Here is a 19128-nt window from a genome sequence, read left to right as displayed (position 1 = left end):
GTTAACTGTGGATGGCTTTAGAGTATAACAAATCGAAATGGCTGATTCATTAGCCGACCTCATGACTTTCACGAAGTGTCGACAATACTGTTGCTGTGATGTATTGTGCTAAATTGGAAGTTTCTCTTTGGAAATTTCGTGGCTTTGGGGTTTTTTAATTAATTGGTAAAATTTGGCATAATAATAATGGAATGCAAAAGTGTTTTGTTTACCCCTCCTTCTGAATGGTTCCTATATTTAATTATTTATAAGCAAAAACTTTAATATGGCGTTTGGTACGGGAAAATCCACATTACTTCTGTCATCCAGATTCTTAGGAATGTGATTCCTAGGAATCACATTCCTAAGAATGTAGCTATTCCTATGTTTGGTTTATTTCTAGGAATCTTAAATGAATTATTTATTTTTCCAATTTTATCCTTAGATTTGAATGTGAACTACCAAGTCATTTAAAAAAAAGGGTTAAAATTGTCAATTTATAAAACATACAATTTCCTTTAAGCTTGGGAATCTGGATTCCCACCTGTTTTAAAGGGAATCCACATTCCCACTGAGAGGGGTTTAAGGGAGGAATCCAGATTCCCCTGGCATCTGATTCCCTAGCATGATTTGCAACCAAACATGGGAATCTTTAAACATTCCTAGGAATCCTAAAACATTACCCTGTACCAAACGCCACATAAGAGTATTAGAAGCTTAGGGGACTTGGCTTGCAAATTATAAACAATTATCTTTAATTCAATAAAAGTTCTAGAAAAATTATAATGAGAAAAATAAAAAGAAATAAAATTTTGGAGGTTTTGACGAGCTTTCATAATGGCCAGATCGGAACTTTGACCAATATTTTCGAATTTTGCATTTTTCCCTGATTTCATTCTTGTATTTTTCATTTTTAAGATATAAATTCAAGGTTTTTCTGATTGGGTTAACCTAACCTAAACATAATTTGCCTCTCCAAAAAAACAAAATAATTATCATAACAAATACATAACTGATTTTAGTAATTAGAAATTTCCAATTACCCTATACTAAGGTTATGCCGTTCATGCATGTCCATGATCATTTTCCCTATACACAAATAGGAATTATTAGGGTACGTTTGGTACACTTAATGAAAATTACGACATAAATTGTAATATTTATTACTAGTAATAAAGTGTGTTGTAATGTAATAACTAAACATATTTATTAGTTTGGTTGTGAGTTATAACATTAGAATGAAACTTAACATTCATTTTAGAAAATATCTTATTCATACAATTATATCTCCTTAAAAATTGTTATTTTTAAATTTAAGAGAGATATGTGTTTTTTTTTATGATTCTTTTATTTTTATAATTGTTAGATGTATATGGAAAGTTTGTTTATTTGGAAATATATTAAATTTTGAAATTATTGCACTTACTAATGAATAGTTAATACAACATTTTAAAGAGGAATAATTATTCCTCATTTTGAAGAATAGCTATTCATAAGGAATGACTATTCCTTGTAATAAAAACATAACCAAACTAAAGAATAACTAAACAATATAAATAACTATTACATTACAGTGCCTATTGCAGCCTACCAAACATGCTCTAAAGTTTTAGTTGACTTTTATTAATCTTTTAAGGACCAGTAAAATTCAGTTAACCTTAATCAGTTAATCCTATGCATTCATGCTCATTATGGAACTGTTTTTTAACCTTTGAAAATTATCTCTTCCTATATATATTTGTAATAAATAAAAATATTGATTTCGGCCCTGAAAAGGACCAATTTTTCCTTGAATTTCATGATGATCCATTATCTCTTCCTATATATATTCATAAGGAATGACTATTCCTTGTAATAAAAACATAACCAAACTAAAGAATAACTAAACAATATGAATAACTATTACATTACAGTGTCTATTACAACCTACCAAACATGCCCTAAAGTTTTAGTTGACTTTTATTAATCTTTAAGGACCAATAAAATTCAGTTAACCTTAATCGGTTAATCCTATGCATTCATGCTCATTATGGAACTGTTTTTTAACCTTTGAAAATTATCTCTTCCTGTATATATTTGTAATAAAAAAAAAAAAAAAAAGATTTCGGCCCTGAAAAGGACCAATTTTTCCTTGAATTTCATGATGATCCATTATTACACAAAATTAAACTCTAGTTGAGTTATAATATTTTGCATTTGTGTAACATGATGATTTTGCATTGGGCCATATTTTGTTCAAAACTAGGATTTTTTAAGGCTGGAGAAATGGGATGTCTACAAAAGTATCATCGAAAGTTGGCATTGAGTATGCAGAATTGGCTCAAGCCGCACTAGTAACAGTTGAAAGGAGGCCCATTCAGCAGAGAATTCTGGACTCGACTACCCCATCTTAAACTTGGTCCAAGAATTAATCAGTCAATCTCAACTTGACATGACATGGGAAAAGGCAAAAGAAGAAGACCCCAAACTCTGGAAATTACCCACGGAAAAGAAATTTTACCTAACCATAATCAGGTTGAGAATTTTTTTTTTTTTTTTTTACTTTGCTAATTACTTTACTTTAGTTAGGATGTTCCACACTTCCACCACTCCAAATGTTTGTGTCCAACATTTTTTAGCCTCAAGCGAGATGGTATTTAGATCATGTGAGTAATATATTCTAAATTTTATTAGATGAATCCTAGCTTGTGAGGCTAAGTTATTGAGTTTTAACAGTCATTGCTATCAATTAATCTCAGTCCCATATGATACTACCAGCTAGTTAAATGATGAAAAATCTTTTATAGCAACCAGAGGTTGTTGAGGTCTTTTAAATATTAGAACAAATGTCATGTTTTGATATGTTGGTGGTGGGATAGTCAAGTCCAAAATTCATGCCAGTGAATCACTTGTTGGCTGCTACCATCGTGCAATAGTTCATTTTTGACAGTAAAGTAACGTAATTAACGAGTGAAATATGATTTAAAAATGTCATAGAAAAAGACTAGTTTATCATCTAGCGATGTTAAGGATGACTGTAAGGTGATTCAGTAACATTGGAATTGTTCATATAGCTTTTAACAAGCCCGACTTCCTCGACGATGTGTAAAAATGTCTCCGATGCATGACACCATGTGACAATCAGATCGAGGTTCAGTTAGTAGTATCCAACAACACCACCACGAGGCCCATAAGCACAAATGTTGGTTGTGACATGCTATATGGTGATGTCTATGTAAGTCACATACGGCTTCTGGTGGCTATACAAATACAAAAGTGAGATATTAATAACTGATGAAAGACATTAACCGGGACGAATGAAACTGTGAATGTATTCAGTAAAAATCAAATCACTAAATGTCTAAATCTAATAAAATTGGGGTTAAAAGTCCAACCAGCAGGGGCGGCCCAACAAATTTGGAGTCTAAGGCGATATATTTAAATTGGGGCCTTTTGTTATCACTTAAATAATATTTTACTAGTGTTTAATATCATAATTTTTTATAACAAAAATCCATTCTTTTTTATTTGTAATATACTTTTTTTTTTTGGGAAAATGCTAAAGTTATAATAAATTTTACTAAAAACAACTTACAAATGATGTAGCAATGAATATGATTAGTAACATTTCAAGGAGATAATAAACAAGTATTTAAATGAATGATGTTAGAGATATTGTAAATTTTACAACATGAAACTTACAAAGATGTATCAACAATCACAAAAAGTAATTCAAAAATGTAGTTAATAAGTTGTTGACGTTCACATATCATATTAATTGTTACATTAATTTGTAAAGTTTTCAAGTAAAATTAATAATATTTATAGTGTTTTCCTATCTGAATTATTTATTGTGATTAGTATACATATATTTGTAAGACCCATGTATTTAAAATTGTGTTATCTCTAATATTACTTAATTCTTTGAAACTTCTTTAAAGTAGAAGAAAAATATAAAACTAATTTTTTTCTCTATATCTCAAAAAAAATATATTAATTTTTGCCATCAAAATTTAGGGCCTTTCTCTAGTATAGGGCCTAGGTGATGGCCTAAGTGGCCTAGGCCCAGGGCTGGCCCTGCTAACAAGGCCCAGTTGACAAGATTTGGTAAGTTTATATAAACAAGTTAAAATATTGACAAAAGTCTAGTAAAGCTAAATGATTTATATTTTGCAAAGCATAAAATGAGTCCAACAAAGCTAATTAAACAATGATCTTATCCAGCAAAGTAATAGGAAAGATTTCATCAAGGCCAAGTAAACACGTTCAAGAAAGACAAAATAAAGTATCTGTCATGGTAAAATAAAAGATGTCCCGCAAAGTCATGTAAAGGACTTTAGCAAAGAAATATTAATTAAATTCAGTAAATTTGTATAAACATGATTAATATTAAAGTAAATATAATTAGTTATATATAATAAAGTAGCAACCAAAGAGAAAAGTGAGTTATAGATTTGGGTGGTGGATGCCAATTGAAGTTACATTACTCTCTCATTTCTCTTGCTAGAAGAATGTTTTATTTTTGTGAATATAGGAATGGTGACCATAGAGCCTGGAGGCCAATCAGTATAAGAGGATTAGCGAGTAAACTTTGGTCATTGTCCCTTTGCTAAACGTGAAGTTCTCATCTTTCTGGACGTGTAAGATATTACTGTTTACCAGACTTAAGAGACTAATTGAGAGGTGAGTAATGTTTGGTAATATGGGATCAGACTTAAGAGTTTTGGTAGTGATGAAATTGAAGAGGTTTCGATGAAGCTAGAGCAAGAATATGGTGCTGAGGAGATTGAGAAAGTTTAGGTGGTGATAGTTTTTTATATTGAAAGATTAGGAACCAAATTAGATAGATTTCAAAGTATGGGAGCCTCTCCTTTTAGAAAAATGAAACATTAGCTTTGTTGAAATGTCAGCTTTCTTGTGGGAAGTGATGATCATATGACCTTTTTATCATGGACGATGAACATGCATGGGTGTGTAGGTTGGCCCTATTTTTGCCCGATGTGGAGTATTTGGTTACATTATCTTGATTTAGTTTTTCCCTTGGTATGCTTGGTAGGGGTGAAATGATAGAAGGGGAGAGAAAATAGGAGAGAAAATGAGAGAGGAGGGTGTTTGGTTGGGGAGGAGAAAATAGGGAACCAGGGAGTTTTCTCCTTGCCCCATCATTTAAGAAGAAAAAGTTTTCACCTCAGGAAGAAAAAGTGGGGACGGGGGAAGGAGTGGGTTTAAAGGAAAATTATCTATTTGCCCTCCCCTTATTTAATGCTGCTTCTTTTCTTTTTCTTTTTTACTTCCTCTTTCTTTTCTTTTTTTCTTTTTTTTTTCTCTTTTTTTGGCTGGCATTTTGTTTTCATGTTTTGCTTTTTGCCTTTTTTTTTTTTTTGGGCATTGTTTTCATGTTTTGCTTTCCTTTTTTTCATATCAAATGGAAACTTATTATTATTATTAGTTTTTCTTTTGCTAGATGTTTTATTAGTTGTGTTAGTTTGTAAGTTTGTAGTAATTTAAAAAATTAATTTTTATAAACTATTAAAAAATAATTATTTGTATATTAGGGGCATGAGAGTAAATTTTTACAAACTACATTTTTTATCCTCTTATTTTTCTACTCAACTAAACAAAAGAGTTTTCCATCTCTTAACTTTTCCACTCCCTCAATCAAACACACAGAAAGAAAACTAAATCTTTTCTATTTATCTACTTTTACACACCCTACCCATATACTATCCTCCCACTTTTCCAACCCTGCCCATATTCTATCCTACTAGATAAGGTGACTAAAAGTTGCTAGTCGAGCATTTAATGGCCAATCTAAAGCATTTTGAGAGGCTAGGTTTTTAAAGCCTAGATTAAGCGTTGGAATTAATTTACTCAAGATTTATGCTAGAGAGAGAATAACCATTGCTTGGGCTAGCTGCATAAATTGGCTAAAAATCATGTGGAGAGAGAGAAAAAGTAGTATCATAATTTTAAAAAGGCATGCACTTTTGGTTGGAACGTGACCGTCATTCGCTTGAATTACATACATCGAAACATACATGTGTTAAGGTGTATGAGTATCACATCAATTATTTTCCAAAATGGAAAATCTTATTATATATGCACTCTCAATTCTACACTTCATTTGCACTACCTTTTGAGAACATATTTTTAAAACACAATTTCTATTATAATTGTGTATTTTAGTTAAAACTGTAAAATGATATTTTAAAAGCACGGTTTGAGTAACGTGGGTATGTGGCAATGAGTGTGTGTGAGAGGTTAGTGTACAATAGAAGTATATGACTATATTACTCTCAATTGCAGGCCCATACACACTACCTTTTTGAATTGTATTTTTAAAACACAATTTTTATTAAAATTATGTATTTTAGTTCAAACTGTAAAATTATATTTTAAAAACATGATTTGAATCATGTGGGCCCGTGGCAGTGAGTGTGTGTAAGTGGTTAGTGTATAAAGCGTGTGACTTTTACTCCTTCCAAAACTTGTCCCCTTCTATACCCACCAGACAGTTTCACTCTTACATAAAGCTTAAATGTAGTGGGCTTGTGTCACAATAATGAAATTGCTGACTGAAAGAATCAATACATACATATATATGGACATTTGTGAACTTGGAGGCATGTCTAACCTAGCCTCATCCATTCAATTCGTTGGGATTACGGCCCATTTATTATGGCCCAAAAAAGAAGCCCTTAACAGAGGTGTACTGAGCATCACATGATATGATTATAATGTACTAAAGATCACTAACGACGACTATGGATTTGAGTCGATTCCCCATGCCGACAAGGAGAAAGTATATGTTAATGTTTCAACAAGTTAGTGTTTAAACTTTAATGCAAAAGGCAATGCCAATAGAATCATTTGGGTGCATACAAAATTACATGTCTATCTCAGTCAATATGATAAAAACATGCAGGACAATAACTACGTTGCCAATGGTGTTCTAAGTCACTAAAGCATTTTTAATAGTGCTTTAAAGTTGAGACATAGCTATAACCATGATTTGATGCTTTAGCTACTATTATGAAATGATGCTCTTTCAGTTGTATGATTCGTCCTGTTTGGAAACATCTTCTTTAATTTTTGCTAAAAGTGTATTGAAAAATACTTATATTTTGAAAAAATAAGAAAAAAATAAAGTTTTAAAAGCTGCACATAAAAGCAAAAAGTTGGCTTATAAGTTGGTCTCAAACACACAAAGTATGGAGAAGGGAAAAGATGGAAAAATAAAATAAAATAAAAGGTGCACACCACTCACTAAATTCTCATTCTTTTACTGTCATCACTCTTATTTACATATCATTTACTCAAATATTGCTTTGCATGGCCAGTTGTCAAATACTATTTCAATAGAGTTGAAACTTGAAAGTTACTTTTCTCAGGCTAATTAGCAGTCAATATAGAATTCCTTTTTTGTAAAAGCGCAGTTGGTAATGCACTGTGATAGCAACACATTACACGTTTATATAGGCCCACTGCTGAAATGTGACATATATAACGCTATTTCAGCCTGAAATCAAGTAATCCTAATGTTAATCACTGTTTATTATTGGGCATTCATTCATGCATCGGTTGCGACATACGAAGAAAACAAATGGATATGGTGATGACACAGATGCTTGCTTATGTCCCTTGTTGACGTATTTTTAATGGTGAAGACAGTGATACTATAGCAGACAACCATGTAGTTCCATCATCAATGTATAAATAGGACTTTAATTGATTATCAAAGTGTGAGATTAAAGCGAAACAGCTAGCTAGCTAGCTCCACCAGTTTCTTTATTTGACATGGACTATATATAAGGATCAGTCTTATAGCTTTTGGAAAAAAAAAAAAAAGGTATGGTTGCATTAGTCCACTTTGTACTAGTTAAAAGTTTGATGTCAACTACAATGGCGGTTTTAAATACCAGATAAGCTAGCTAGTAATTGAAATGGCACAGAGTACTGGGTGCATGGCATTTGTGGTTGCGTCTTGCGTGATTAATTTTTATGACAATGCATGGCCCGAATCAGAGAGACAACGGTGTTGTTGGAAACTACAAGCTTCCTTTTATTATAACACATCATGCAAAATAATGCTTCCTTTTTCTTATTTTACTTTTTTAATTAATTTTTTTATACAAGCGATAATGTGAAAATAGAAAGATTAAAATTCAAATAATATAGAAAGAAAAAAATGGAAGCAAGAGAAAGATAAAATGATATATGAGTAATTTATGTCGTTCGGCCTTACATTCACATAAAAAAAACCCTTAAAAACTATACATATATTTGCTATTAAAAATTGTGTATCACAAGGAACATAAAGCAAGTATTTATAAAATGTTAAACCATAGACTAACAGGATCATTACTTGCAATACAAGTAGAATTATGATTTCTTTGTTTGCACTCTAAATAGATTGGACTTAGGCTTGATTACAACTGGACCTTGATATCTTTAACATCCTCTTTCAAATTCATGGTAGAAGCTTGAAGATAACTTGACTTTGAGATATAAGTTCAAGAAGATGATCATAAGGAACCAGATTAGACGTAGAATGATCCAGGCACAATATGGAATGAATCGTGCAAAACACTAGTGATGGCAGCAAACAGCAACAACTAATGAACGCCTGAGGACAACTACAAATGCTTAAGAATGGTTGCAAGTTGCAACAGTGACCAAAAAGTGGCTGCTAGCGTGCTATCGTTGGAGGATGGCTACACTAGTGTCCTAAGAAATGTTGGCAAAAGACAATGTCGTAATGATGCACATGAATGAGTTGGTGAATTTTTCATAGATTGAATCCAAAAAAGGATGATTGATGGCCAATCTATGTGACTTATGAGCCTCAAATGGAAAAACATGCCCCAAACTCATCATCTAAGCAAAAAATGGAAAGAGATAGTGCCATGTTATAAGAAAATTAGTTGTCAAAACTCAAAAGTGGTTGGAAAACAGCAGCTAATGGTGTTTAATGGCCAAGTCGAGCAATCATTTGTATAGGGTTGCTTGAAATCCAATGGAAACCATGAAAAGTAAATCATAATTCTAAGAGCATCCGCATTAGTTGATATACAATTTTTGTAAATTTACACATCTAAAACCTACTTTTTCTATTTTACACTTCTATTTTTACAAAACACCCACATCAGTTTATTTATTATACACATTTATTCAAATAAAGTATTCAATCCACACCCACTGTCAACCCACCCAGCCACCATCTTCAACCCACAAATCTTTAGCTAATTCATTCCTATCAAACACATAAACAGTCAACAAATTTTTTTTAAAAAAAAAACACACAATTCTAAGCAAAATTATGAGCAGCCAAACAAAAACCCAAGTGCGTTGGTGTTGCTTTGTTCTTCCAAGGTTCCAAGCTCGTTGTATCGGCTGTGCTTATTCCACGTCTAAACCGTGCCGGTGAGGCCAAAAAGTATGTGGGAGATGTTGGTGGTTCCGATTTCGCTGACAACCGAAACGTTTCAGATTAGGTGTGCTAGGAGACCATGAGGCCGACAGTTAGCGTGGCGAGCACGGTAGTTCCGCCGAGGTCGAGGAGGAAGGCGACGCAGGGGTCGAGAGTTTTTAAGTGGTCTAGAAGATGATCTGAGTTTTTGAGTGGTGTAGGCGAAGGATGTTGCTCTGACGGCATCATTTTGGCTAGTCGCAATATTATATTGAAGAAAGGATCTAAGCTTGAAGAGAAGGATCTGAGAGCAACAGAGACAAGGAGAGGAATTGAGATAAAATGAGAGAGAGAGGTGAGAGTCAGGTGAAGGAGAGAGAAAAAAAAATCTAAAATAATAGATAGACGAGTTACAGTAACCGTGTAAATATACACAGTTACTATAGCTAATGTGTATATTTACATTTTTACACCCACTGATGTGTGTGTTTTTTTACTCAGAATGTGTAAAATGTGTACCTCTTTCTATTTTAGAAGACTTTACACATGCTAACGTGGTTGCTCTAAGACGATTGTCTTGAGGAATAGTGGTTGAAGAAGACATGAACAGTATTTGAGACACTAGAAGGGCAAAGTTGTGGCTCTAATGCCATGTGAAAATTTAATAAAATAGAAAGACAAAGTAGAAGCAAGAGAGATATAGAGAGGAATAGAGGGAATTCATGTGATTTGACTTGATAGCTTACATCCATTAAACAAAATTCTTGATGACTACATCTTTACAATTAAATAGCAAACTACGTATCACAATAAACCCATAACATGATTTTATAGAAGGTTAAACCCTAAACTAATATAATTACAAAACTTGCAATATAAGTAAAATTATGATTTATTGGCTTGCACACCAAATAGGATTGGACTTGGGTTTTACTTTTTTTTTTTTTTTTTTTTTTGATGAACAGACTTGGGTTTTACTAAAACTGAACATTGATATCTTTAACAAAGGTAGGGAAAACTAGCCTCATTTGGAGTGGTTTTCAATGGAGTTGGATAGAAATTGCCATCCCTTAGAAAGGGAGGTCATTTGCTCAAGCTTATTTACAAGTTTTTATTAGGCTGATTAGATAAATTTACTTCAAATAGCTATGTTCTATTTTTATTACTTTTCATAGGGCATATTGGCAATTATAGTATAATGAAAAGTTACTAATGAACTTCAAGAATATAAATGCAACTTTTGATAAGTTTTGTTTCTCTCTACAATTTTTTTTTTTTTTTTATACTTATTAGTTAAAAAATGTACTTTCTTTCTAAATTTATACATTTTAAGAGCATTTGCATCAGTATGCATACAATAAAAAAAATGTGTAAAATTAACACATTCAAGTTCCAAAAATCACTCACATCAGGCAAATTAAAGATGTATAAATTTGTAAAGTTGTTACAGTAACTGTAGAGTCACGATTTTCGGGCCAAGCCCCAAACGTAAGGAATCTTTGCCCACTGAGCCTGATACAATAAATTTGTAGAGAGTGTGCCAAAGAGCTAGGATTTAGTGCGTGGATAACGACTAGGATGGATTTACATGGTGATCAAACAAAAATGAGCTGAGTTTATTCAAAGAAAGTTCGTCCTTGGCACCATCCGAGTAGCTCTGTTCTAGTATGCGTTGGATGACCATGGTTGCAGGAGTTCTTGAGATTGCCATCCTCTCCCCCCCCCCCTTCCTAATGGTGGGTTTCTCTTATTATATAGTCCTCTTTAAATGATCTTAACTTTCCACTTGTTAATCATCTAAGCCTATACTTGAGTGTCTGTCCCATCAGATATCCTTTATGGTGTTCTGTGAGTCACGGTAATCAAGGTAGCGCTGTTCAGAAGTCATTTCCTCATTAATGCGGCTAGGACGTTAGTTAGGGGGTACTTAATGTGAAGGTGACAGCTTCTCCTTGAACTGCTCCTCCACCATGCTCCTATGGCTGACCCCTTGTATTAGTCATTCTTTTCAGAATGCTCTGGGAGCACTTGTTAATCATCTAAGCCTATACTTGAGTGTCTATCCCATCAGATATCCTTTTTGGTGTTCTGTGAGTCGCGGTAATCAAGGTAGCGCTATTCAGAAGTCATTTCCTCATTATTGCGGCTAGGACGTTAGTTAGGGGGTACTTAATGTGAAGGTGACGGCTTCTCCTTGAACTGCTCCTCTACCATGCTCTTATGGCTGACCCCTTATACTAGTCATTCTTTTCAAAATGTTCTGGGAGGCTGCCCTTAATAGCGTGCCACTCTTCCCTTTTATGATCTTGTTGGCTGAGGACAGGATTGTCCTTGGCGATGTTTCTCGCCAATATAGGCTCTCTTAGTTCGTCCTCGGAAGTTCCTTCCTTCTCGGCGTGGGCCTTGGGCCCAGTACAAAAATGGGTTGGGGTCACCAAATTCTTAGGCCCCACAGTAACCATGTAAATATTGATAGTTTCTGCAACTTTATACTTTTTTTTTCAAAAAGAAAATTTCTAACCTCATCAAATTCCTTTCTCTGTATCGAACTTTATGAAGATAATAATAAACAAAGAATAAAATATAATTATTTAAATAAAATAAAATATATAATAGATAATCTGATATATATGTTTTTGAAAATTTGTTGTGTAAAATAAAAAAAAAGTACGTTATTATGCTAAAATAGAAAATAATTTTTACCCAAATTGATGTGAATGCTTACTAATAAACTTAGTCATCTACCATATTCTTCGGTTCATGAATATGTATTTAATTGAACTTCAAACTTGAGTACACATTTGATTTGTATTTAACTAACCATCTTATTGAGTTAAAATCAATCTAATCACAAGCAAATTTGCCTTATTTTATAACCCTTTTAAGCCCTCAACTTATAAGACTAGCATGCATTATCTTCCCTTAATTGTTCAAAGAGTACTAATTTTTGTGTGGTTTAGCATAAAAGGTAGTTATGATTAAGCAATGTTCACATAAAATCCGGCCCACCCGTGTACCAAAAAGCCGAACCCCACATGGCCCAAAAGACTCCTTTTAGGCCCAACACCCCTTACCTCCAAGGCTCCAACTTCCCCTCTCCACCTTCATAACCCCCCTATCTCTCTCTCTCTTTCCAACAATCGCAACTCTCTCTCTCTCTCTCTCTCTCTCTCTCTCGCTTTCTGTGCAAAATGGAGCCATGGCTAGACGACTTCACCGACGACCTTCAAAGCCTAAGCTTCACCTCCACAGCCACCACAAACACCACCGCCGACATCAACCGAAGCACGAGCTCCGGCTCCGAAGCCACACTCACGGCTTCCTTCGGCTCACTCGGCTCCACCTCGACCACGAAACACCACGCGCCTTCCTCCGACCCTTGCTGGTCCGCCATCAACCGGATCCGCTCCGAGCTCCAGACCCGCCAACTCTCCCTCTCGGACCTCCGCTTCGTCGCCCGACTCGGCTCCGGCGACATCGGCTCCGTCCACCTCACAGAACTGAAAACAACCGAACGAACTGTTGCCTCTTCGCGGCGAAAGTGATGGACAAGAAGCAACTGGCGAGCCGAAGCAAAGAAGGTCGCGCGAGGACCGAGAGGGAAATTCTGCAAATGCTGGACCATCCTTTCTTGCCCACGCTCTACGCGAGCATCGACGCGCCGAAGTGGCTCTGCCTGTTGACGGAGTTCTGCACCGGCGGCGACCTCCACGTCCACCGTCAACGCCAACCGTCCAAACGCTTCGCCGAATCCGCCGTCAGGTGCGCACGTTAGCACACACTCTCCTCTCTCTCTCCCTCTCATTAATAACTAAGTAACTAAAAATTATAGTAAGTACAACTTACGCGCTTAATTTATTTATTTAATTTTCATTTTTCATTTGCCCCCTCTTTTTAAATATTTCGAAAATTTCAAGGAGAGGCTGGGATTCCCTGCGGGCTAATTCACGATCACCTGTGGGGTCCACCATCAGCTGATTCCAATCGGAGATAGGCCCACTGGCAACGCTGTGTCAGTTCTGTATTGACTGGCTCGCTGGCTGATCGGTTTTTGTTGAGATGCAGCTAATTATTTGTTTACGCGTCAGTCACTTTGCAAAAAAAAAAATTAATTTTTTTTATTTGTTAAATTGACCCATGATATTAACAAAAACAAAAAATCATGTTATCAAATCGTGATCTTGTCATTAGTCACGTGATGGTTATGTAGTTGGTCCAAGCTACAAGGAATGATTAAAATCCGGGAAGTTAAATGGAAGAAAATTATTAAGTGTCCTTAGAATACAGTGACATCTTGTCATGAATTTAATTAGCAACAGATATAGTTAGCACCTAATAATAACTCTCCCAAATGAACAATCTAGTCACGTAGGGCTACCCATTACAATTAATGGAGTAATAATTAATTATATCAGTAACTTTTAGCCGTTTCCAATTCTGTATTAATTTAATGTGGAGGTTGTCTCAACCAGTGCACTGATATTCCTTTAATTTAGACCATTAATATCGCATAGACATATGTCATTGCATTACATATACTTCGTGTCATTGTTAGTTGAGCAAACAAGTAACTTATATTTATTTTTGGATAGAAAGAGCAAACAAAGACATTAAAATTCACATTGGTTAATAAATATGTAACCGTTGGGCTATACTGTAGGAAGTATGAGAAAGGTTTGCACTTTAAATGAAACGCACTGATTTTGGAATTGAGCCTGACTAGGCATTCAGGGGTACAGTCGGTTTGGATTTATTAGATTTTGTACTAGACAGTACAGTAGGCACTAGGCACTAGGCACTAAGATTAAACAGGTGGATGGGATGGATAGGTTTGCTTGTGGTTTGAAGGAGTTTGTGGTACACGTAACACATGTAAGTGCTACTGCTATCATTGAAAGTTCTAAATAGAACCTGTTATTTAAAAAAAAAAAGCTATATGATTAATAATTCAAGTTGTGCTTTTCTAGAAACTGGGAGGGCATATATGTCTTTTCTTGGCAATCACTTTGGAAGATTAAAAAAAAACAAAAAGTATATATATTATTTTCGATGAGATTGATTATTGGTATGTCCATGAAATCAGTATATCATATATTCTGGTTTTGGGTTCCGTTATCTTTCGCGGGATTTCTGGGAATTTTTTTTTTTTTTTTTTGGGGGTAAATTTCTGGCCCCATGTTGATTTTATTTTTTTTGGCTGATTTTAAATATATTTCTTTGCCTTATTTCCCGCCACTTCTAGAAATTCTATAAGCATCTATTTTATTGCTACTTTTGTTTTGTTGTTTTGCCTTTTTTTTATCCTATTCTTCTTGAGAATTTTATGTGGATCATGGGCTGCTTTGCTTGCAATGGGTTTTGATGAATTATGTGATCTTCTTTAACCGTTCAGACATATTTGGAAAGCATACAACAATATGGTGACAAACGTGGGCAACGCCTTGCAAATTGCCATAAGATTTGATGAAACGCATTTGGAAAGTATAAAGTATAAACAACAATATGGTAACAACAAACAAAAGCGCACAACGCCTTGCAATGAATTTTTCTGCTGATGTGAAGTTGTGACTTGTGAAATCTCATCTTTTTAAACAAAATATGGAAAGTTAGACACACACCAACATTCTAAAACAAAGGAGTACAACAAATCCATTTCATCAATTAAGTCATTGAAAATTGTTCTCTATTTTTAGAATTTTAGTTCTGTACTAATATGTTAGTATTTTACTAATTAAATTTTTTTAGCTGTTTAAAGGTCAAAGAATTTTTGGGAACAGTGGAATACAACATGGTCTCACTCGGTTTCTGAAGCCTCCATCTCCTTGTCCAGTTATACCCTTAGATTTTAATAATAAATCGGTTGATCACAATTATATGAGTGCATAGATTTTTTTATTATTATATTTAATGGTACCCCGTGCCCCAATGGAGGACCAATGAGTGACCTATCAGTGGAAATCACGGTTATTGGCATTGTTGCAATTTTTTTTTTCATGCGACATTATTGCAATTTAACTGAACATGTTGGATGGTAAATGCTTCTCTGTCCAAAAACCATGGGGACCCCGTGGAAACAATATTGTACTTGTCCTATTCTATCTTCTTCTTCTTCTTCTTGTTCTTATATTAATCTTGTTTGACTTGTCGAAGTGATTAATCCTATAATGAGTCTGTCGGTTAATAATAATACTAATATTAAACTATTAATTGTGTCCCCAGATTCTATGCATCAGAGGTGGTGGTAGCTCTAGAGTACCTTCACATGATGGGAATTGTATACCGAGATCTAAAGCCAGAAAATGTGTTGATTCGATCCGACGGCCACATCATGCTTACCGACTTTGATCTATCATTAAAGTGTGACAGCTCTTCATCAACGGCTCAGATAATTTCTGATCAAAACCCAACAATCGTGGCCCCCCAAAAGGACTACTACCCAATGGATCCACCTCCATTCACATCGTCTTCATGCATTATTCCCAATTGTATAGTCCCCGCTGTATCGTGCTTCCACCCGAAACGCAAAAAGAAGAAGAAATTGGGCCATCGAGGTGGGCCTGAGTTTGTGGCCGAGCCCATTGATATTCGGTCCATGTCTTTCGTTGGGACCCACGAGTATTTGGCTCCGGAGATTGTGTCTGGTGAGGGGCATGGTAGTGCTGTGGATTGGTGGACACTAGGGATATTTATATTTGAACTATTTTATGGGGTCACGCCCTTTAGGGGCGTGGACAACGAGTTAACCTTAGCTAATATCGTGGCTCGAGCCCTCGAGTTCCCAAAAGAACCTGCCGTGCCCGCCACGGCTAAGGACCTCATATCACAACTATTGGTTAAAGACCCGGCAAGGCGACTAGGGTGCACAATGGGTGCCTCAGCCATCAAGCACCACCCATTTTTCCAAGGGGTCAATTGGGCATTGTTAAGATGTACGCCCCCACCTTATATCCCTCCCCCATTTAGTAAAGAAGTTGTGTCACATGAAACTTGTTGTCCTCAGACTTCAGTGGAATATTATTAAGAAGAAAAATAAGATCTAATAATACAAAGTACAGCTAATGACTCGATTGGTCGAATTTTTGATTTGATTGTAGATTAGAAAGTTTACTAGGAAGTGAGAAATGGATGAATTATTGGGAGGTTAGAAGAGTTGCTGTCATACAGATAGGTATTGAAGGTCTTGCGATAAGCAAGGTGGGCATGAAATTGATGGGTAGCAGATAAAATTGAACAAGAATATTTTTGGTTTCTCAATCTCACATGATAATAGCGACAAGCAGTTGTCAACTTCCCATTTCCATTTTGTTTTAATATTCTGTGTCTTTGGAAAATAAAATTCCTTTGGTGGTTGATAGGGCTATAGAAATCATTGTCAACGCTAGAGTGTGGAAACTTTGGATCCCGACAACTTAAAACATAAACAATGATATTGACTTCGGGGGATGGATGATATTGAAAAAGCCGGTGGCACCGCGTAGTTGGTTGTCCACCGAACGCGGGGGCGGAGCCATGCCCATGGGCATGCATCGTGCTGGGTTGTGTGTTTGCTTGCGAAGAACAGGTCCCCACCACGTGATTTGCTTTGTGCAAGGAAAAAAATGTGGGGCTGGGCACAGTGCTCAGGATAGCTAGTCTTAGTTTGTTTTCTTTTTGGTGATACACATGATACTTGTCCTCGTTCACTGTAGTATCGTTTAAAAGAGAAAAAAAGTTGTGTGATAATTTGATTGCTGGGTTTGGGAAGATCATCTAAGTCATAGACTTCTCTCTTGGAAAATATTAAGAAGTGTGAATTGAACTACAATGTTCTTGGCTAATATCTCTTTATTCTAGTGTAGAGAAGTTGGAACTTGGAAATGCTTCATCTTTTTCTTTTTTCTTTTTTCTTTTTTGATGGGATTGAGAATGCCTTTTTTATCTGGTCTTTGTAATTGAACTTTGAGTCCCCCTTGTGATTAAATTTATTGGACCCATCAATGGGGATTTTTTTTTTTTTTTTTCCTTGTTTTGGAAGGAGTCAATGGGTGTATTTGGTGCATAATTGCTATCAAGTTATGCAATTTCGGTGAGTTTTGTTTTTGTAAGATAAGCAATATAATAATAAGATGTCATTCGCAAAAATTAAAGTTTTCTGGGTAGTGTGTTGTGTGTGTGTGTTTATTTATTTATTTAATGATACCCATATAGTTATTGAACCTGTGTTAAACATGGAAAGGAATTGGCATAAAAGTTAACTGATTCGACTATTGAGCCATTAGTTCAACTAATAATTCAGTTGTTAGTTTTTTTAAGAATAAAAAATAATTAAAAAAATCATATGAGGAAAAAAACTTGATAGGAAAACAAATAAACAAGAAGATGATAAACTAGTAGTCAATTCAGACATAATTAAGGAATATGCAAGTCTATTTACTAAAGTTTTAAAATTAATACATTCTATGAAATTGTTGATGTAGAGTTGATTGAACAACTAGATTTTGAATGGTGGACACCCACAACAAAGGAAGAGAAAGCAACGAGGTCACGAGGGTCATGAGTCGTGTCAGTGAGGGATTCTGGTTACGATATTTTTGTGTGGATAGCTTTAATAAATGTTAATACAATCCTTATATATAAAGTCCATAGAAAAGTCAAACTTTGGAGTGTATGTTCGTTATCAAAATTCAATTTGAAAATGAATAATTAAATATTAGAGCTCTTTGGGTTAATTATATGAATTCAAGAATTGTCTTTCAAAATAAACAGTTGGTCTCAATTCTTGTCCTTACTCGAATTTAGGGGTGAGTCAGGTGACAATGTTTGACACGACTATTGAACTTGAAACACTTTTCGCAAGGTAGTGTTTAGTATAAATCAGCTCATGTCATAACGAATAGACCCACTTTGACATGATTTTTTTTTTTTAGGGTTAAAATGGCTAATATATTAGACTAAACATAAATAAAAATAAGACTATTACAAACGTTTGTTACTTTATCTAGAGCGAGCAAGTTATCTACCACATTAGGTAGGTGATCAAAAGTTACAAAAACAAAGTTTAAATTAGCGCTAAGTTTTTTCAATGCATTAGTACATTAGTTGGCTTCTCTATAGATGTAATTAGTTCGAGTCCAAGGCATGCCCATCAGAAATTTCTTGCAATCAGTAAGTAAAGGCTCCAAGTGATGGTTAGAAGCAAAATTCTTCATAAATTGAACAATAGACAAAGCATCCATTTCAACAATTAAGTATAGAATCGTTAGTGTTGCCCGAAATGGGAGAAGTACCTTTTGGGCCTACTTTCAGTTGGCTCTTCCAATTTTCATTGCTTTGACTTCGGTCTTTGAATCATTAGGGTTTCCGATTATCATTATGAAAAACCAGCTTTCAATTTAAGGCCTCAAAAAGTCTCGGGCCGGCCCATTCTGTATCTAGTTTTCTACCAAAACTCCTTGGGATTTTTTAGAAAATAACTACAAAATCTAAACAATATTATTAGTTAGGCAACGTTTCAAACATATTACATTTCTAATAATTCGACTTCAGAGGAGTCGATTTTACTGTTCATATCTCCTATTTTTTGCGCCACGTAGATAAAGAAATCGAGTCCTTTGGACTCATTTTTTATACACAGAAATAATCTTTTATACAAAGAAATCGACTTCACTAAAATCGATTTCTTTGTATAGAAAACGACTTCAGCGAAGTCGATTTCTTTGTATAGATATTCAAACACTGAATCAAGCTTTTTTTCAGATGAGCCTCTTCATTACTTATAGCTA

General features: G+C 34.8%; 1 protein-coding gene across 1 annotated transcript; it reads left to right on the top strand.

Annotated features, from left to right (window-relative positions):
- Positions 1-12426: 12426 nt before the first annotated feature.
- On the top strand, positions 12427-17360 carry LOC111996720 (serine/threonine-protein kinase D6PKL2). The gene is given in 3 exon segments (XM_024028718.2): positions 12427-12889; positions 12892-13129; positions 15587-17360. Coding segments are annotated over 3 exon segments (1371 nt in total). The 5' UTR covers positions 12427-12558; the 3' UTR covers positions 16389-17360.
- Positions 17361-19128: the final 1768 nt, after the last annotated feature.

Source organism: Quercus suber, unplaced genomic scaffold, assembly GCF_002906115.3.
Source record: "Quercus suber isolate HL8 unplaced genomic scaffold, Cork oak 2.0 scaffold_540, whole genome shotgun sequence".
Lineage (NCBI taxonomy): Eukaryota > Viridiplantae > Streptophyta > Magnoliopsida > Fagales > Fagaceae > Quercus > Quercus suber.
The sequence above is the reverse complement of the archived record's forward strand: the minus strand, read 5'-3'. Positions and strand labels throughout refer to the sequence as shown.